Source organism: Oncorhynchus masou, chromosome 9 (genome assembly GCF_036934945.1).
Source record: "Oncorhynchus masou masou isolate Uvic2021 chromosome 9, UVic_Omas_1.1, whole genome shotgun sequence".
In the NCBI taxonomy this organism is placed as follows: Eukaryota; Metazoa; Chordata; class Actinopteri; order Salmoniformes; family Salmonidae; genus Oncorhynchus; species Oncorhynchus masou.
The window spans coordinates 60963020-60981611 of NC_088220.1; the positions used below are offsets into that span (position 1 = coordinate 60963020).

Consider the following 18592-nt stretch of genomic DNA (forward strand, 5'->3'; position numbering starts at 1 on the left):
ACACACACGTTCTTCCAGCTTCCACTTCCATCCATTTCATGCACCCACACTCACCAGAAACCCCCCATCCCCCCAAGTCTTAAAAAAGACAACAGACACGGCAACATTACATCCAGGCAGCTACCAAAACAAGCTGAAACCATTTACTGTTATCTCCCCAGGAAAGAGAGGAGGAAGAGAAAAGAGGAAGAAAAGAGGACAGAGGGAGAAATAGCAGTGGGGATAGAAAAGCTAGGCCTTCATGTCTCTCGCTCTCTCACCCCCCCTTTCCCCCCGCTCTTGCTCAGTCTCTTACCCTCTCCTTCTCTAACCCTCCCTCTCCTCTTCTAACCCTCCCTCCATCTTCTCCTCCTCTAACCCTCCCTCCCTCTCCTCCTCCTCTAACCCTCCCTCCCTCTCCTCCTACTCTAACCCTCCCTCCCTCTCCTCCCTCCCTCCCTCTCCTCCTCTAACCCTCCCTCTCTCTCCTCCTAACCCTCCCTCCATCTCCTCTCACCCTCCCTCCCTCTCCTCCTCCTCTAACCCTCCCTCCAACTCCTCCTCCTCTAACCCTCCCTCCCTCTCCTCCTCTAACCCGCCCTCCCTCTCCTCCTCCTCTAACCCTCCCTCCATCTCCTCCTCTCACCCTCCCTCCCTCTCCTCCTCCTCCTCTAACCCTCCCTCCCTCTCCTCCTCTAACCCTCCCTCCCTCTCCTCCTCCTCCTCACCCTCCCTCCCTCTCCTCCTCCTCTCCTAACCCTCCCTCCCTCCCTCTCCTCCCCCTCCTCCTCTAACCCTCACTCCCTCTCCTCCTCTAACCCTCCCTCCCTCTCCTCCTCTAACCCTCCCCTCCCTCTCCTCCTCTAACCCTCCCTCCCTCTCCTCCTCTAACCCTCCCTCCCTCTCCTCCTCCCTAACCCTCCCTCCCTCTCCTCCCTCCTCTAACCCTCCCCCTCTCCCTCTCCTCCTCTAACCCTCACTCCCTCTCCTCCTCTAACCCTCACTCCCTCTCCTCTTCTAACCCCCCCTCCTCCTTTAACCCTCCCTCCCTCCCTCTCCTCCTCTAACCCTCCCTCTCCTCCTCTAACCCTCCCTCTCCTCCTCTAACCCTCCCTCTCCTCCTCTCTGTCAGACAAAGCGGTGTAGTGATAAGAATGGTATCATTCACTGGCTGATTACAGGGGTGTGATGACAAAACAGATCTCTGTTAGAACTGGTGCCACCAACTTATTGTCCTGGCAACCCCCAGGCCACCGGAAGACGTGAAACCCTTAGAGAGCAGAGGGGACAGGTGACAAGGACCCCATTGATGGGAGGAGAGAAAGAAGAGTAGATGGGGAAAAATAAGGGTATATGGGGGGGAAAGAGGAGGGAGTGAGGTCACGGGTAATGAAAGAAAGATATCCCCCCCCATTTCCTTAAAGGAAGAGATCATATGGCATAATGGTAGAGTTGTGAATGTGGCCACTATCTCTCCACACACAGGAGGCCTTTATGGCTGCTCAGGTAATTGTGGGGTATAGGGTTAAGGATCAGTTACTCTGTGTGTGTGCAGGTGCCCCTCTACCTTCCTGGGCAGTTGAAGGGACTCACCCATTCCCCTCCCGATTCATCCATCCCTCCACCTCTTACTACAACAGCTGGGGAAAGCCCCTCCTGCCCTGGGGGCTGCATGACAAGGAGGGGCTGCACTGAGCAGGTGACAATCTGTCTCTCTCAATTCAATTCAAGGGGCTTTATTGGCATGGGAAACATATCTCTCTGTCTCAGTGAGCAGCAGCATAAGCTGTGATAGTGTCAGGTATAGTGTCAGGTAGTCTCTCAGATGTTCTTATCTCTCTAATGGCTGTCAGCTACAGATCCAACATTGATTAGACCATAAATACCAACTGTCTCTGTTTAATGGACTAAACACACTTTTAATGCCTGACGGCAGCAGTGTTCACTAAGTTTCTTTGGTGCCGTGACCTCTCCTTCTCCTCCTATCAAGAGGACACACGTGATAGCTGTCTCATAACATGCCTGCATCGTCTCTCTGCCTCCGTGCTCTGTCGCCAGCAACAAAACAAGTTAGATCCCTGGCTTCCGATAAAAGTCACGCCAGCTCGGCACACACAAGCGGGGGGGTAAAGGAAGTGTTTTTCTCCAGAACAAGGAGCAACGTGTTTTCTTAACTGAGTCATAACAAAACAACTACCTATCTAGACTGTAGGGACGCTGTGATCCCTGTCAGAGAGATATCAGCACAGAGAAGATGAACAGCCTTTCTGTCTTTGTTTGTGGCCTCAAGCATTGTTTCTTTGGTCCCGCCGTACCACAGAATGATCCTGTGTAGTCTACCAGGACACTCACCTAGTCTACGTGTGTGGAACATACAGACACACACAGACACACACACAGGCCCTCATAGTGACTCTTCGGGACCAGATAGACAGTATTGATAATGGCGGCTACATGTCCCATTGATTTTGTTTAGGATGGAAAAGTGAGACATTGGCTGTGGAGCTTCCACTTCCCTCCTCCCTGCCCATAAATATGTGTGTGTGCGTGTGTGCGTGCGTGATCCAGTCCTAAGCCCCTGGGGAATGTCTTAGTGGAGTGTGTGCTGTAGGATACAGCACATACAGAGATAACATCCCAGACACTGGGGAGACTGTCTATGAGTCCAAATGACTGGCAGAGTCTCTACAGTGGAACTAACTTACTGTATGACTGATGTTACTGTCACTAAGCACTTATACAAATCACAAGTTGCTGGGACCTTGGCTACATTAGCTGCAAAAAAACATGTACACACACAATCTGCACTAATCCATGGCAAAAAGAACACACACTTGTCCTTTTGAAGGTAAGAGAAAAGAGATGTGTGTGTGAGATAAGAGGCGCCACACCGGTGGCAGGCCAGAGAGCTGAAACTGATAACCATCACTCCCCTCCCTTCATCTCTCCTCCTCCTACCGCCTCTCCTCCTCCTCCTTCAGACAACGAGAGAGAACGATAGAGAGAGAAAACGATAGAGAGAGAAAACGATAGAGAGAGAAAACGATAGAGAGAGAAAACGATAGAGAGAGAAAACGATAGAGAGAAAACAATAGAGAGAGAAAATGATAGAGAGAAAATGAGAGAGAACGAGAGAGAGAGAGAACGAGAGAGAGAGAACAAGAGAGAGAGAACGAGAGAGAGAGAACAAGAGAGAGAGAACGAGAGAGAGAGAGAACGAGAGAGAGAGAGAACGAGAGAGAGAGAGAACGAGAGAGAGAGAGAACGAGAGAGAGAGAGAACAATAGAGAGAACGATAGAGAGAGAGAGAACGATAGAGAGAGAGAGAACAATAGAGAGAGAGAGAGAACGATAGAGAGAGAGAGAACGATAGAGAGAGAGAACGATAGAGAGAGAGAGAACAATAGAGAGAACGAGAGAGAGAGAGAACAATAGAGAGAACGATAGAGAGAGAGAGAGAACGATAGAGAGAACGATAGAGAGAGAGAGAACAATAGAGAGAACGATAGAGAGAGAGAGAACAATAGAGAGAACGATAGAGAGAGAGAGAACAATAGAGAGAACGATAGAGAGAGAGAGAGATTCTTCCTGGTTCAGACCAGGTAAGAATGTACTTTGTTGATGATTTAGGTTTTTGGTGAAAGGGAGTGAGATACCTCGTCAAAACAGGGCCTTGTGCTTCAAGTGAAGATACAGTGGTGATAAAACAAACGAGGTTACTGTACCTTCTACATCCAAGGCCTTTACTATTAATCGACTCAATCACCGGATCATAAGACCGTACTGAACACACGGCAGAAATACCACAACATCATACCAGTCACATTGATCCCAACGGTGGCTTCACCATGACATAAAAACACAAGCACTAAATCCAATTGGGATTCTCACAAGATCAGTATAACAGCAATAACCCCTAGAGAACAACACTGTACGTGCCGGCTTTCATCTCAACATGATTGGATTAAACCCTAACAGCCTAACAGGATGAAGAAAAGGCCAAACGTAAAAAGACACTATCTTTAAAGCAGATCAATCTAATCTAATTCACAGATGAGACCAGAAAGGTCTACATTAGGTCCACTCATCCAATCACAATGCAGGGTTATGATTATGGTTATCACTAGGGTGATTTCTGGCTTGGATACTGTGAAAAGTCCGACTAGATTATCATGTTTGTTCATTATGTGGCTGGTTTTAAAGGGTTAATGTGATTGTGTGTCTGAACAGGAAAACAAAGGCTTGAGTGTAGGCTAGGCCCACAGCCAAAATGTTATGATCATTATGAAGAAGACACAGTTCACGGGTTTTGCATTTACGTATGTGTGTGTGTGTGTGTGTGTGTGTGTGTGTGTGTGTGTGTGTGTGTGTGTGTGTGTGTGTGTGTGTGTGTGTGTGTGTGTGTGTGTGTGCGTGTGTGTGTGTGCGTGTGTGTGTGTGTGTGTGTGTGTACACAGACAATCTGTATTGAACCAGGTACAGACAGTCCCATACGACAGACAGACAGCCAGACGGACAGCCAGACAGCCAGACAGACAGCCAGCCAGACAGCCAGCCAGCCAGACAGCCAGCCAGACAGCCAGCCAGACAGCCAGCCAGACAGCCAGACAGGCAGGACAGACAGGCAGGACAGACAGGCAGGACAGAGTGGCAGGACAGACAGGCAGGACAGAGTGGCAGGACAGACAGGCAGGACAGACAGGCAGGACAGACGGTAGAGTATACAGTAGCATGATTACTACCTGATCCTGTATCAATGACCGTCCCCTGTCCCCTCCGTTCAGCCACCAGCCGAGAGGAACCAGGCATGCTGACCGGCTCAGAACGCACTGGCTGGATCCTACACACACAGACATGTAATGTTACTATGTGTGTGTTTCTTTAACTGCTGTTATGCTGTGTTCATTTGCAGATTTCATGTTATTTATACAGTATATATAATTAGCACCATTGAGACCTGTTAAAAATAGCATTAGTTACAGACAACTACGGCAGCATGATTGTCTACCTACCTGAGACTGTGTAGGTCCAGGTCATCAGTGTGGAAGTCCAACAGAGGCTGTTGAATGTCGCTGGGGCCCTGGGACTGCAGCACGGAGGAGGAGGAGGAGATGACCGTAGTCTGACCAGATGGGTGGATGGTCTTAAACTGGAACTGAGGACCCATCCACAGCCGACGGTGAGGCCCTGTGTGGGTGACTATCTCCACCTGGTAGGGGCCAGACAACAACGTTAGCAATAGCATGCTAGAAGCGTAAAATCACTGGAATGGACTGTGCAGTTATCTTTGTTTTATTTCATTTAGGTAGAACTAAATACTGGTACTGTGTTTGTGTACAAACTGCTGAAAACCAGTTTCCCATTTGGGACGAATAAAATAACTACTACAGCGTCACTGTCCACATCCGTTCAGGATGTAAACCTGTCAGACTAAAGCCTGTTGTCCACAGAGACAAGCCGATGTAGTCTCAGTGAGCTTGCGGGCGGAGCGGCGTGAGTTAGGGGAAGAGGAAATGAGGGAGACAGATTTCCATGGCAATGGGATTAGAGGACGAGCGTCAGAGCCACATTAGCGTCACTGTTTCAGAGAAATGCCACCGTGGCCGTTAAGGCTGAGGAACAGCTTTCTGCAGCGTCTGTCCGCTGAGTGATGGCATGGTGGGCATTCAGATGACAGCGTGGCAGACTCCAGAAAGGTCTGTCAGTAATGTTACACTAGATGGATGGGGAGATGAGGAGAGGACAGAACAATTCTAACTAGCTTTTACCTCTCTTTACACCCAATCCCTCTCTGCCCTTTCTATCTCTGCCCTCTCCCTCAATCCCTCTCCCTCTCTGCCCTTTCTATCTCTGCCCTCTCCCTCAATCCCTCTCTGCCCTTTCTATCTCTGCCCTCTCCCTCAATCCCTCCCCGCCCTTTCTATCTCTGCCCTCAATCCCTCTCTGCCCTCTCCCTCAATCCCTCTCTGCCCTCTCCCTCAATCCCTCCCTGCCCTCTCCCTCAATCCCTCTCTGCCCTCTCCCTCAATCCCTCTCTCTCAATCTCTCTCTGCCCTCAAAATCTCTCTGCCTCAATCCCTCGCTCTCATTCTCTCTCCCTTATCCCCTCTCCAACTCTCTTCCTCACTAAGAGCTCCTCTCAATCCTTCGGTCTTGTTTATTTAACACAGGCTCCTCTCCTTCCACACTTATGTCTATTTGGCTGTGGAAGAGCCAAGACAGGGGTGACAGCATAGGGTCTCATAATACGTCCATGGGGTGTGAGTGATAAGTGGTTTGGCACAGCTGTGTAAATTAGGCCACACACAGACAGACAGACGATTTCAGTGTGTGTACATTAGTGTCGCCCAGCCCCAGATATCAACAGATGCCATGGCTCTCTTCAGTGTCAGGGCGCAGGGCCAGATGTTGGTCTCTCACCTCCGCCCTCCTGTCTGTCGCGCCCTGACATACTGTGCCTGACAATACGAGTTATCACAGAGTTGTGTAGAGCTCACAGAACCACCAAAGAACTGTTGATAGAACAGCTTAGGGACGTCTGATATGAAGTCACTGTATAGCACAGGAAGTGGAGGAGGGAGAGAATTATGGTCCAGTCTCCAGAGGCCTGGTCGCTACTGCAATAACCCAATAGAATGTGTCATGACCGTCAGAGCCTGACCTGATGACTTGATGGAGGGGTATTGAAACCAGGAGGATAAGGGGGAATCTGTGGTGCTGCTTCTGGCATTGTTGTCATCTGACAGACCTGAGAGCCACTTACACTATTACGCACCAAAGCTATGTCCCAAATGGCCCCCTATTCAATATATAATGCATTACTTTTGACCAGACTTATGGGCCCTGGTCAAAAGTAGTGCACTATAAAGGGAAAAGGGGGACATTTGGGACACAAGCAATGTCTCCTGAGTCGCGCTACATACAGCGCCCAGACGGACGGCAAAGGTCACGATGTGGCGCTTCAATAGAAAAAAGCAGATCCATCTGATTCTGAACACTGCTGATAATCTAATGAAGGAATATCATTTAATGACATCCACAAGACAGCGGTGCTCTAACTCAATCTATCCATTATCATCATACTATACATGTTTCACTATTTATCCTCCAGACTATTGTACAGAACAGAATTGACAGCATGACCTTGGAAGGCTCGTTTCTACAATGGATCAAGACCAGTGTTCTGTCTTCCAGTGCCATTTCACATTTGAATTTGAAAGGTGACAAGGTAAGTGTGTTGGGATAAACTGGAGGACAAGTGAGATGCCATGTTGAGGAGCCTCATCCAATGATTTACAGGAGCTATTCAGTGTCAGAATTATTTAAAGTCATTTAAAATTCACTGTGCTGTTTCCTGAGGATAGCAATGCTACAACCTCCAAGTTCTGTGGTATCTTTCTTGAGTGGAATAAGTCAGAACCTCGGCTTAACTAGTTTGTCTGACAGACACCACCCCCCCCCCCCCCATAGTACTGTGTCCCCATCACTGCTTGGGAGTTTGAAGCACAACCTTATCAAAACAGCACAACTCCCCCTAGTGGCCTGGCTGCCAATCTCCATTAAAAAGACTTCGCCCGGCTAATAATAGCACAGCACAAGCATAAATACGGCCAAGCTTCAGTATTTTTGGTGCAAGAGATGGTAGAAAGACGGTAGTTGGTTTGGCTCCCGGAAACACTATCATAGTGGATACTAACTACAGAATAACTTGGAAACATTTACCCCAATCCATTATATATGGCCAGAAATGATTACTGGAGGAGATGTGATGGTTCCTTGCAGAGATCAGGCTTCAGAAATGAGGGAGTGAAGGGTTAACCAAGCTGAAGATAGTGGGGTCATACAGTTGAAATCGGAAGTTTACATACACTTAGGTTGGAGTCATTAAAACTAATTTATCAACCACTCCACAAATTTCTTGTTAACAAACTATAGTTTTGGCAAGTCGGTTAGGACATCTACTTTGTGCAGGACACAAGTCATTTTTCCAACAACAGACATATTATTTCACTTATAATTCACCGTATCACAATTCAGCCAAGACCTCAGAAAATAAATTGTAGACCTCCACAAGTCTGGTTAATCCTTGGGAGCAATTTCCAAATGCCTGAAGGTACCACGTTCATCTGTACAAACAATAGTACGCAAGTATAAACACCATGGGACCACGCAGCCGTTATACCACTCAGGAAGGAGACACGTTTAGTCTCCAAGAGATGAACGTACTTTGGTACGAAAAGTGCAAATCAATCCCAGAACAGCAGCAAAGGACCTTGTGAAGATGCTGGAGGAAACAGGTACAGAAGTATCTATATCCACAGTAAAACAAGTCCTATATCGACATAACCTGAAAGGCCGCTCAGCAATGGAAGAAGCCACTGCTCCAAAACCACCATAAAAAAGACAGACTACGGTTTGCAACTGCACATGGGGACAAAGATCGTACTTTTTGGAGAAATGTCCTCTTGTCTGATGAAACAAAAATAGAACTGTTTGGCCATAATGTTTGGAGGAAAAAGGGGGATGCTTGCAAGACAAAGAACACCATCCCAACCATGAAGCACGGGGGTGGCAGCATCATGTTATGGGGGAGCTTTGCTGTAGGAGGGACTGGCAATTCATAAGGAAGGAAAATTATGTGGATATATTGAAGCAACATCTCAAAACATCAGTCAGGAAGTTAAAGCTTCCAAATGGTCAATATCCCCAAGCATACTTCCAAAGTTGTGGCAAAATGGCTTAAGGACAACAAAGTCAAGGTATTGGAGTGGCCATCACATAGCCTTGACCTCAATCCTGTAGAAAATGTGTGGGCAGAACTGAAAAGGCATGTGCGAGCAAGGAGGCCTACAAACCTGACTCAGTTACACCAGTTCTGTCAGGAGGAATGGGACAAAATTCACCCAACTTATTGTGGGAAGCTTGTGGAAGGCTACCCGAAACATTTGACCCAAGTTAAACAATCTCAAGGCAATGCTAACAAATACTAATTGAGTGTATGTAAACTTCTGACCCACTGGGAAATTGCTGAAATAAATAAAAGCTGAAATATATCACTCTACTATTACTCTGACATTTCACGTTCTTAAAATAAAGTGGTGATCCTAACTGACCTAAGACAGGAAATTCCTACTAGGATTAAATGTCAAGAATTGTTAAAAAAAAAGTTTAAATGTACAGTGGGGAGAAGAAGTATTTGATACACTGCTGATTTTGCAGGTTTTCCTACTTACAAAGCATGTAGAGGTCTGTAATTTTTATCATAGGTACACTTCAACTGTGTGAGACGAAATCTAAAACAAAAATCCAGAAAATCACATTGTATGATTTTTAAGTAATTTATTTGCATTTTAATGCATGACACAAGTATTTGATCACCTACCAACCAGTAAGAATTCCGGCTCTCACAGACCTGTTAGTTTTTCTTTAAGAATCCCCCCTGTTCTCCACTCATTACCTGTATTAACTGCACCTGTTTGAACTCGTTACCTGTATAAAAGACACCTGTCCACACACTCAATCAAACAGACTCCAACCTCTCCACAATGGCCAAGACCAGAGAGCTGTGTAAGGACATCAGGGATAAAATTGTAGACCTGCACAAGGCTGGGATGGGCTACAGGACAATAGGCAAGCAGCTTGGTGAGAAGGCAACAACTGTTGGCACAATTATTAGAAAATGGAAGAAGTTCAAGATGACAGTCAATCACCCTTGGTCTGTGACTCCATGCAAGATCTCACCTCGTGGGGCATCAATGATCATGAGGAAGGTGAGGGATCAGCCCAGAACTACACGGCAGGACCTGGTCAATGACCTGAAGAGAGCTGGGACCACAGTCTCAAAGAAAACCATTAGTAACACACTACGCAATCATGGATTAAAATCCTGCAGCGCACGCAAGGTCCCCCTGCTCAAGCCAGCACATGTCCAGGCCCGTCTGAAATTTGTCAATGACCATCTGGATGATCCAGAGGAGGAATGGGAAGGTCATGTGGTCTGATAAAACAAAAATTGAGCTTTTTGGTCTAAACTCCACTCGCCGTGTTTGGAGGAGGAAGAAGGATGAGTACAACTCCAAGAACACCATCCCTACCGTGAAGCATGGAGGTGGAAACATCATTCTTTGGGGATGCTTTTCTGCAAAGGGGACAGGACGACTGCACCGTATTGAGGGGAGGATGGGTGGGGCCATGTATCGCGAGATCTTGGCCAGCAACCTCCTTCCCTCAGTAAGAGCATTGAAGATGGGTCGTGGCTGGGTCTTGCAGCATGACAACGACCCGAAACACACAGCCAGGGCAACTAAGGAGTGGCTCCGTAAGAAGCATCTCAAGGTCCTGGAGTGGCCAAGCCAGTCTCCAGACCTGAACCTAATAGAAAATGGGGAGGGAGCTGAAAGTCCATATTTCCCAGCGAAAGCCCCGAAACCTGAAGGATCTGGAGAAAGTCTGTATGGAGGAGTGGGCCAAAACACCCTGCTGCAGTGTGTGCAAACCTGGTCAATAACTACAGGAAATGTATGATCTCTGTAATTGCAAACAAAGGTATCTGTACCAAATATTAAGTTCTGCTTTTCTGATGTATCAAATACTTATGCCATGCAATAAAATGCAAATTAATTAATTACTTAAGTGTACCTATGATAAAAAACTACAGACCTCTACATGCTTTGTAAGTAGGAAAACATGCAAAATCGTCAGTGTATCAAATACTTGTTCTCCCCACTGTATTTGGCTAAGGTGTATGTAACCTTCAGACTTCAACTGTATCGCCATACAACTTATCTATCTGTAATGTTAACAACACAACCATACAACTTATCTGTAATGTTAACATCACAACCATACAACTTATCTATCTGTAATGTTAACATCACAACCATACAACTTATCTATCTGTAATGTTAACATCACAACCATACAACTTATCTATCTGTAATGTTAACATCACAACCATACAACTTATCTATCTGTAATGTTAACATCACAACCATACAACTTATATATCTGTAATGTTAACATCACAACCATACAACTTATATATCTGTAATGTTAACATTACAACCATACAACGTATCTGTAATGTTAACATCACAACCATACAACTTATCTATCTGTAATGTTAACATTACAACCATAGGTTGAACACCAGACGGGCTGCGGCGTTCTGGATGAGTTGTAGGGGTTTAATGGCACAGGCATATCTGTAATGTTAACATCACAACCATACAACTTATATATCTGTAATGTTAACATCACAACCATACAAGGTATCTATCTGTAATGTTAACATCAAACCATACAACTTATCTATCTGTAATGTTAACATCACAACCATACAACTTATCTATCTGTAATGTTAACATCACAACCATACAACTTATCTTTCTGTAATGTTAATATCACAACCATACAACTTATCTATCTGTAATGTTAATATCACAACCATACAACTTATCTTTCTGTAATGTTAATATCACAACCATACAGTGCCTTCGGAAAGTATTTAGACCCCTCGACTTTTCCCACATTTTGTTTCGTTACAGCCTCATTCTAAAATGAATAGCAATGATGGAGCCACGGAGCGGGGAGGAGACCGAGCCGGGGCCTGGAGGATAGGGGACATAGAGAGTCAAGGGATGCAGAAAGGGAAGAGAGGAGGGTTGAGGAGGCAGAATCAGGAGAAAGGTTGAGAAGGTATGAGCAGAGGGAAGAGATGATAGGATGGAAGAGGAGAGAGAAGGGGGAGAGAGAGCGAAGGTTAAAACACACAATACCCAATAATGACAAAGCAAAAACAGGTATTTTTTTAATACATTTTCAAAAAAATCTACCTGAAACATCACATTTTCATACGTATTCAGACCCTTTACTCAGTACTTTGTTTAAGCAGCTTTGGCAGTGATTACAGCCTCGAGTCTTCTTGGGTACGACGCTACAAGCTTGACACACCTGTATTTGGGGCGTTTCTCCCATTCTTCTCTGCAGATCCTCTCAAGCTCTATCACGCTGAATGGGGAGCGTCGCTGCACTTAGCAAAGACAACGCATGAGTGGTTTTGAGATGTGTGCTTAAGGTCATTATCCTGTTAAAAGGTGAACCTTCACCCAAGTCTGAGGTCCTGAGAGCTCTAGAACAGGTTTTCATCAAGGATCTCTCTGTACTTTGCGCTGTTTATCTTTCCCTCAATCCGGACTAGTCTCCCAGTCCCTGCTGCTGAAAAACATCCCCACAGCATGATGCTGCCACCACCATGCTTCACTGTAGGGATGGTGCCAGGTTTCCTCCAGACTTGGTTGCGTCAGACCAAAAAATCTTGTTTCTCATGGTCAGAGTCCTTTAGGTGCCTTTTGGCAAACTCCAAGCGGGCTGTCATTTGCCTTTTACTGAGGAGTGACTTCCATCTGGCCACTCTACCATAAAGGCCTGGTTGGTGCTGCAGAGATGGTTGTCCTTCTGGAAGGTTCACCCATCTTCACAAAGAAACACTGGAGCTCTGACAGAGTGACCATTGGACTCTTGGTCACCTCCCTGACCGAGCCCTTTTTGGAACCACCAAGGAAGAGTCTTGGTGGTTCCAAACTTAATCTGTTTAAGAATGAGGGAGGCCACTGTGTTCTTGGGGACCTTCAATGCGGCAGACATTTTTGTGGGACCTTATACAGACAGGTGTGCCCCTTTCCAAATCATGTCCAATTAATTGAATTTAACACAGGTGGACTCCAATCAAGTTGTAGAAACATCTCAAGGATAATCAATGGTAACAGGATGCACCGATGCTCAATTTCGAGTCTGTGTGTAGATTGCTGAGGAATAGTTTTTCTTTACTCTTTTAGATTAAGGCTGTAACATAACAAAATGTGGAAAAAGTCAAGGGGTCTGAATACTTTCCGAAGGCACTGTATATCCCTCCAAACCACATCTCACGGCAGTACTCAGTGCCAAAATGACCACTATTTGGTATAAGATTAAAATGTAATCTTATTTCATGCTGTAATAGTGGAATCATGCACCGCTGGCCAAAGACAAGGAATCTAAGAGTCAAGAGCCACTTAGTCCAAAAACCACCTATTAGCTCCTGGGTCCACCAATTTGGTGCCCTTTGAGTAAGTTAACTTGGTGGAAAAAACAAACACATTCTGTCTTAAAGAACACAAAAAACTTTCTCCCATCTCAGAAATTACTAGAGTAAGTGCCTATTAAGCGCCAAATAAAGTAACAGGGTTGACCGTAACGGGGTTGACGATTTCATCTTAAATCAGCCATGAATCCTCTCGTGACAGGGGGAAAGGAAGCTTGGAGGGCAGGGAGTGGCGATTGAATGCAGGCTTCACAAAAAAAGTTGTCTATCTATGGGTGACAGGGTTGACATGTTATACTTGACACACTCAGTTTTCCACCAAAAAACAACAGAAAATGGCCAAAGAGTAGAACCAGCTGTTTTTACACTAGGATATAACTATTAGATGTTCGTGATTTCTTTTGGAAAAAATATTTATAAAGGAATAGTTTCACCATATTAAAATGAGAGTTCAGTTCCTGTAACAGGACTGACCTTAAAATGATGTACAGGGTTTGTTTTTTTATACCTTAAAATGAATCACTAATAACATTAAATAATCATCTTAATGAATGATTTTGTCAAAGCAACAACTAGGGCTTTACAATGACAGTAAAACATTTGAGACATGTTGGGGTTAAGTAGGTTAAATGTTCCCAGAAGTCACAGAGAATGCAGAGGGACATGTCAAAATGCACAATTTGGGAACTTTATCAAGTCTTTATTCATTTAAAAAAATCAGGTTTGTAGAATTGTCTTAGTGCTGTACAATATACACTACTCAAAAAAATAAAGGGAACACTTAAACAACACAATGTAACTCCAAGTCAATGACACTCCTGTGAAATCAAACTGTCCACTTAGGAAGCAACACTGATTGACAATACATTTCACATGCGGTTGTGCAAATGGAATAGACAACAGGTGGAAATTATATGCAATTAGCAAGACACCCCCAATAAAGAAGTGGTTCTGCAGTTAATAACCACAGACCACTTCTCAGTTCCTATGTTTCCAGGCTGATGTTTTGGTCACTTTTGAATGCTGGCGGTGCTTTCACTCTAGTGGTAGCATGAGACAGCGTCTACAACCCACAGAAGTGGCTCAGGTAGTGCAGCTCATCCAGGATGGCACATCAATGCGAGCTGTGGCAAGAAGGTTTGCAGTGTCTGTCAGCGTAGTGTCCAGAGCATGGAGGCGCTACCAGGAAACAGGCCAGTACATCAGGAGACGTGGAGGAGGCCTTAGGAGGGCAACAAACCATCAGCAGGACCGCTACCTCTGCCTTTGTGCAAGGAGGAGCAGGAGGAGCACTGCTAGAGCCCAGCAAAATTACCTCCAGCAGGCCACAAATGTGCATGTGTCTGCTCAGACTCCATGAGGGTGGTATGAGGGCCCGGCGTCCACAGGTGGGGGTTGTGCTTACAGCCCAACACCATGCAGGACGTTTGGCATTTGCCAGAGAACACCAAGATTGGCAAATTCGCCACTGGCGCCCTGTGCTCTTCACAGATGAAAGCAGGTTCACACTGAGCATGTGACAGACGTGACAGAGTCTGGAGACGCCGTGGAGAACGTTCTGCTGCCTGCAACATCCTCCAGCATGACCGGTTTGGCGGTGGGTCAGTCATGGTGTGGGGTGGCATTTCTTTGGGGGGGCCGCACAGCCCTCCATGTGCTCGCCAGAGGTAGCATGACTGAACATTAGGTCCCGAGATGAGGTCCTCAGACCACTTGTGAGACCATATGCTGGTGCGGTTGGCCCTGGGTTCCTCCTAATGCAAGACAATGCTCGACCTCATGTGGCTGGAGTGTGTCAGCAGTTCCTGCAAGAGGAAGGCATTGATGCTATGGACTGGCCCGCCCGTTCCCCAGACCTAAATCCAATTGAGCACATCTGGGACATCATGTCTCGCTCCATCCACCAACGCCACGTTGCACCAGACTGTCCAGGAGTTGGCGGATGCTTTAGTCCAGGTCTGGGAGGAGATCCCTCAGGAGACCATCCGCCACCTCATCAGGAGCATGCCCAGCGGTGTAGGGAGGTCATACAGGCACGTGGAGGCCACACACACTACTGAGCCTCATTTTGACTTGTTTTAAGGACATTACATCAAAGTTGGATCAGCCTGTAGTGTGGTTTTCCACTTTAATTTTGAGTGTGACTCCAAATCCAGACCTCCATGGGTTGATAAATTTGAATTCCATTGATAATTTTTGTGTGATTTTGTTGTCAGCACATTCAACTATGTAAAGAAAAAAAGTATTTAATAAGAATATTTAATTCATTCAGATCTAGGATGTGTTATTTTAGTGTTCCCTTTATTTTTTTTGAGCAGTGTATGAAAGGGCACTTAATTTAGTATAACAGGCTCTTCAAAATTCAATATTTGGGCACAATTTCGACTTAAAATGTCAAAGGGACGCAAAAGGCACTCATTTCCCCACTACCGGCTAGTGCCAAGGATAAGTCCTTTATGAGAGAAAATAAATAGTTTGCCGAGTGATAGGCTCTTGAAGGGATGTCTGTCCCTCCTTAGCCATCATAGGACATGTGAAGTGCAGATAATGCAAATGCTTTGATGCTGCTATAGATTGGGAGGGCTCCTCACTCCATTCCTGGTGGAACCCCAGAAGGTGCACATTCTTGTTATAGCCCAGCATTAATAAACCTGATCTATCCGGTAACTGAGTGCAGATAATGCAAATGCTTTGATGCTGCTATAGATTGGGAGGGCTCCTCACTCCATTCCTGGTGGAACCCCAGAAGGTGCACATTCTTGTTATAGCCCAGCATTAATAAACCTGATCTATCCGGTAACTGAGCATCAACCCTTTAGATTACCTGAATCAGGCGTGTTAGTGCTGCCGTGTTTCATGATGTTGACTTGGTTATCACTCAGAGGTGCCAGCGGGCAGTGTCCGTCTCACCTGTGAGAGCCACTCCTCGTCCTCCTGTCCGCTGTGGTCTGACGTCAGGCTGTCGTAAGACTCGTGGCGCGTGACAGGACCCGGGCTTCCAGGGGGCACCACTGTGGACACAGAGAGAGGTTGATGGTGTTTGTTAGAGTGAAAGAGAGAAAGAAAGCGAGGGACAGACAGACAAGGAGAGAGAGAAAAAGTTTTTCCTGTTGGCTTGTTTCTCTGACACTCAGTTAAGAGAGCAAAAAGGGCATGTGTGTGCCTGAGTGTGTGTAGGAGCATGTGTAAGTGAGAGAGAACATGTGTACACATATGTGTGTGAGTGAGGCTCCGTCAGCAGCACAGGCAGAGAGGCACCCAGACAGACTGAGTATTAACATGCGTGAATAAGCAGGAGTGGAGAATAAAGCTCAATGTGTTAAATCTGTCTTTTCTCCTGGCACCTCAGGGCCTAGCACCCCCCCCCCGGTGAATTTGTTTAATGCAGGAATGACTAATAAAGTTGTTAAGTTCTCATCTGGAGCGCACAAGGCGCTGCTGTCTCTTGCGCCCCCCTCTCTTGCCTTTTCTCTCCCTCGCTCTCTCTCTGGGTCTCTGGTGCGTAGAGCAGGTGTTGGGAGGCTTCTTAAGGAGGTGTGCTTGTCGGTTTGACACCACATACACAGCGGCGCTGTAACAAATACCTCGACTGACACTCTTCCACTGTGGAGAGGCTGACCTTATTTTCCTAAAAGCTTGTAACACACTGCTCTCACCTGCTCTGGAGAGACGGGGAGCGTGACGGTGTGTGTGGTTCCGAGCCAGATACTTATGTTGCTCTCTAACAAAGCCTGCTTATGTTACTTATTAAACAAAATCATTACTACCCCTCCCTCCTTCCTTCCTTCCACTCGCTCTCCCTCCTGCTCTACTCTTGCTCTCTGACCCTTGGGGGCAATAGCTGTTCCCTAATTAATTATTGATGCTTTGGAGCAGTTGCTGGCTGGCTCGGGTTACGGCGTTGTGGGGGTGGGGGGGCTTCCATTGGCCTGAGAGAGCCGGACGGACATGCTCCTGAGTGGGGAGGCAGTGGTCATCCCCAAGGGCCAAGCACAGACAGACCTCTGTGTGTGCGTGTGTGTTAGCGAATGTAGGGATATGGAGACAGACTGACCCCACCAAACAGTTACAGACATATCTACCAGAGTGAGTGGCTGGATAAATATATAGATAGATCAATAGACAGCCATTGGGTCTGCTGCTTTTAAGGTCTTCACAGACTTTCTTAACCCTTTACACTCGCGGGAATTGGCCTATATGGACACGGCTAAATTGAAATGTTTCTTCCAGAAGAAATATGAAAAGTATATGCATAAGCATGGTAGCAATTTAAAGGTAAGAGTTTAAAGATTATGGGAAAATTATTAGACCAAACAGTTCACCTGACACAAGAATCCAAACATTACACTGCTGATTTTGTGCAATTCACCGCTTTTCCTGGAAAATATGGAGTAGGTGCAACATAACAAAATGACAAGGGTTTGAGTGAGAGGACTAACTGGTGTCTCCAAGTGGTCACAGTTCCTAAGTCATTTCAATGTATTTTTATGACTCAAAGAAAAGTCTTCAACCATAAGGTGTTTAAGCTCTCCTAGCTGTGACGCTGAGGAACTACAGCAAGCACACTTGTAGTTGTTGGGAACACAACCCTACATCCTGGCCATCCCTTTCACAATTACTGTTGTTGTTTATGCAATCCAAAAACGGCCCATTATAAATCTGGGTCAGGTGGGCAAGCTTATTCTGTTCCAACATGACTAGTTATAAAATATGATCTTACAGTGTTAGGCTTTCACAGGGCAATTCAGAGAAACATAACATCATTTTGATGTGCAGACAGCAGTCATGCATTCAGGAAAAGGTTTTTTTCCCAGCGCAGCAGATGGCTACACTGGTCCACTAATACACGACTATTAAAGGCCCACTACAGTACCTGTCTGAAACAGTGGACTATTTCATTAACGCAAGACGGCATATTTGCTTCAGTGATAGTTGATAGCAAAGACTACAATCTCAACTGACTCAGGCGGAATAATATAACCATTCCTATGAAGTAGAATTATAACAGATTTATGGTGTTTACCAGGCAAATCTGATTGGTGTTATTCTTTGGAAAATACCCTGTTCTGGTAACACACCATCATAAAACAAAAGTGATTTTAAAAATGTTCCTAAGCGATCTTAACGAGCCTGTGTCTCTGTGTTCTAAGAGGAAGTGGTGTAGTTCTGCTGATCAGAGGAGACACACATTGAGTGGTCTGGTCAAGGCCAGTAGCAGGAGGAAGTGCAGGGATGCATCCAAAATGGCAACCTATTCCCTATATAGTGCACTGGTCAAAAGTAGGTATGGTGTAATTTCAGACAGAGTTAGTTGTCTGGTGGATGACAGTAGCAGTAACAGCAGGTAAAGTGAGTAGACCCAGAACAAAGCAGGGCCAGATATTGATCAGGTCTGACTGATGACCTGTTCTCTGGGGAGAGATAGGACTAATGATCTGAGGTGGTCTCTCTCTCTCTCACTGATTTGGGCAGTCCTTTTTGACAATTCGGAAGGCCAGTTGGGATAATGTCACTATCTGACAAGGTCGGCTT

General features: G+C 45.9%; 1 protein-coding gene across 7 annotated transcripts in view; it reads right to left on the minus strand.

Annotated features, from left to right (window-relative positions):
- The window catches only part of LOC135546378 (BCAS3 microtubule associated cell migration factor-like), a 363062-nt gene that overhangs the window by 216693 nt on the left and 127777 nt on the right, over nucleotides 1-18592 (minus strand). For all 7 annotated transcript variants that reach the window (XM_064974752.1, XM_064974747.1, XM_064974748.1 and 4 more), the window contains 3 exons: nucleotides 15971-16071; nucleotides 4992-5188; nucleotides 4722-4819 (listed from right to left, as the gene is read on the minus strand). In XM_064974752.1, the coding sequence (XP_064830824.1) occupies nucleotides 4722-4819; nucleotides 4992-5188; nucleotides 15971-16071 (396 nt within the window). The remainder of the gene's footprint in view (nucleotides 1-4721; nucleotides 4820-4991; nucleotides 5189-15970; nucleotides 16072-18592) is intronic.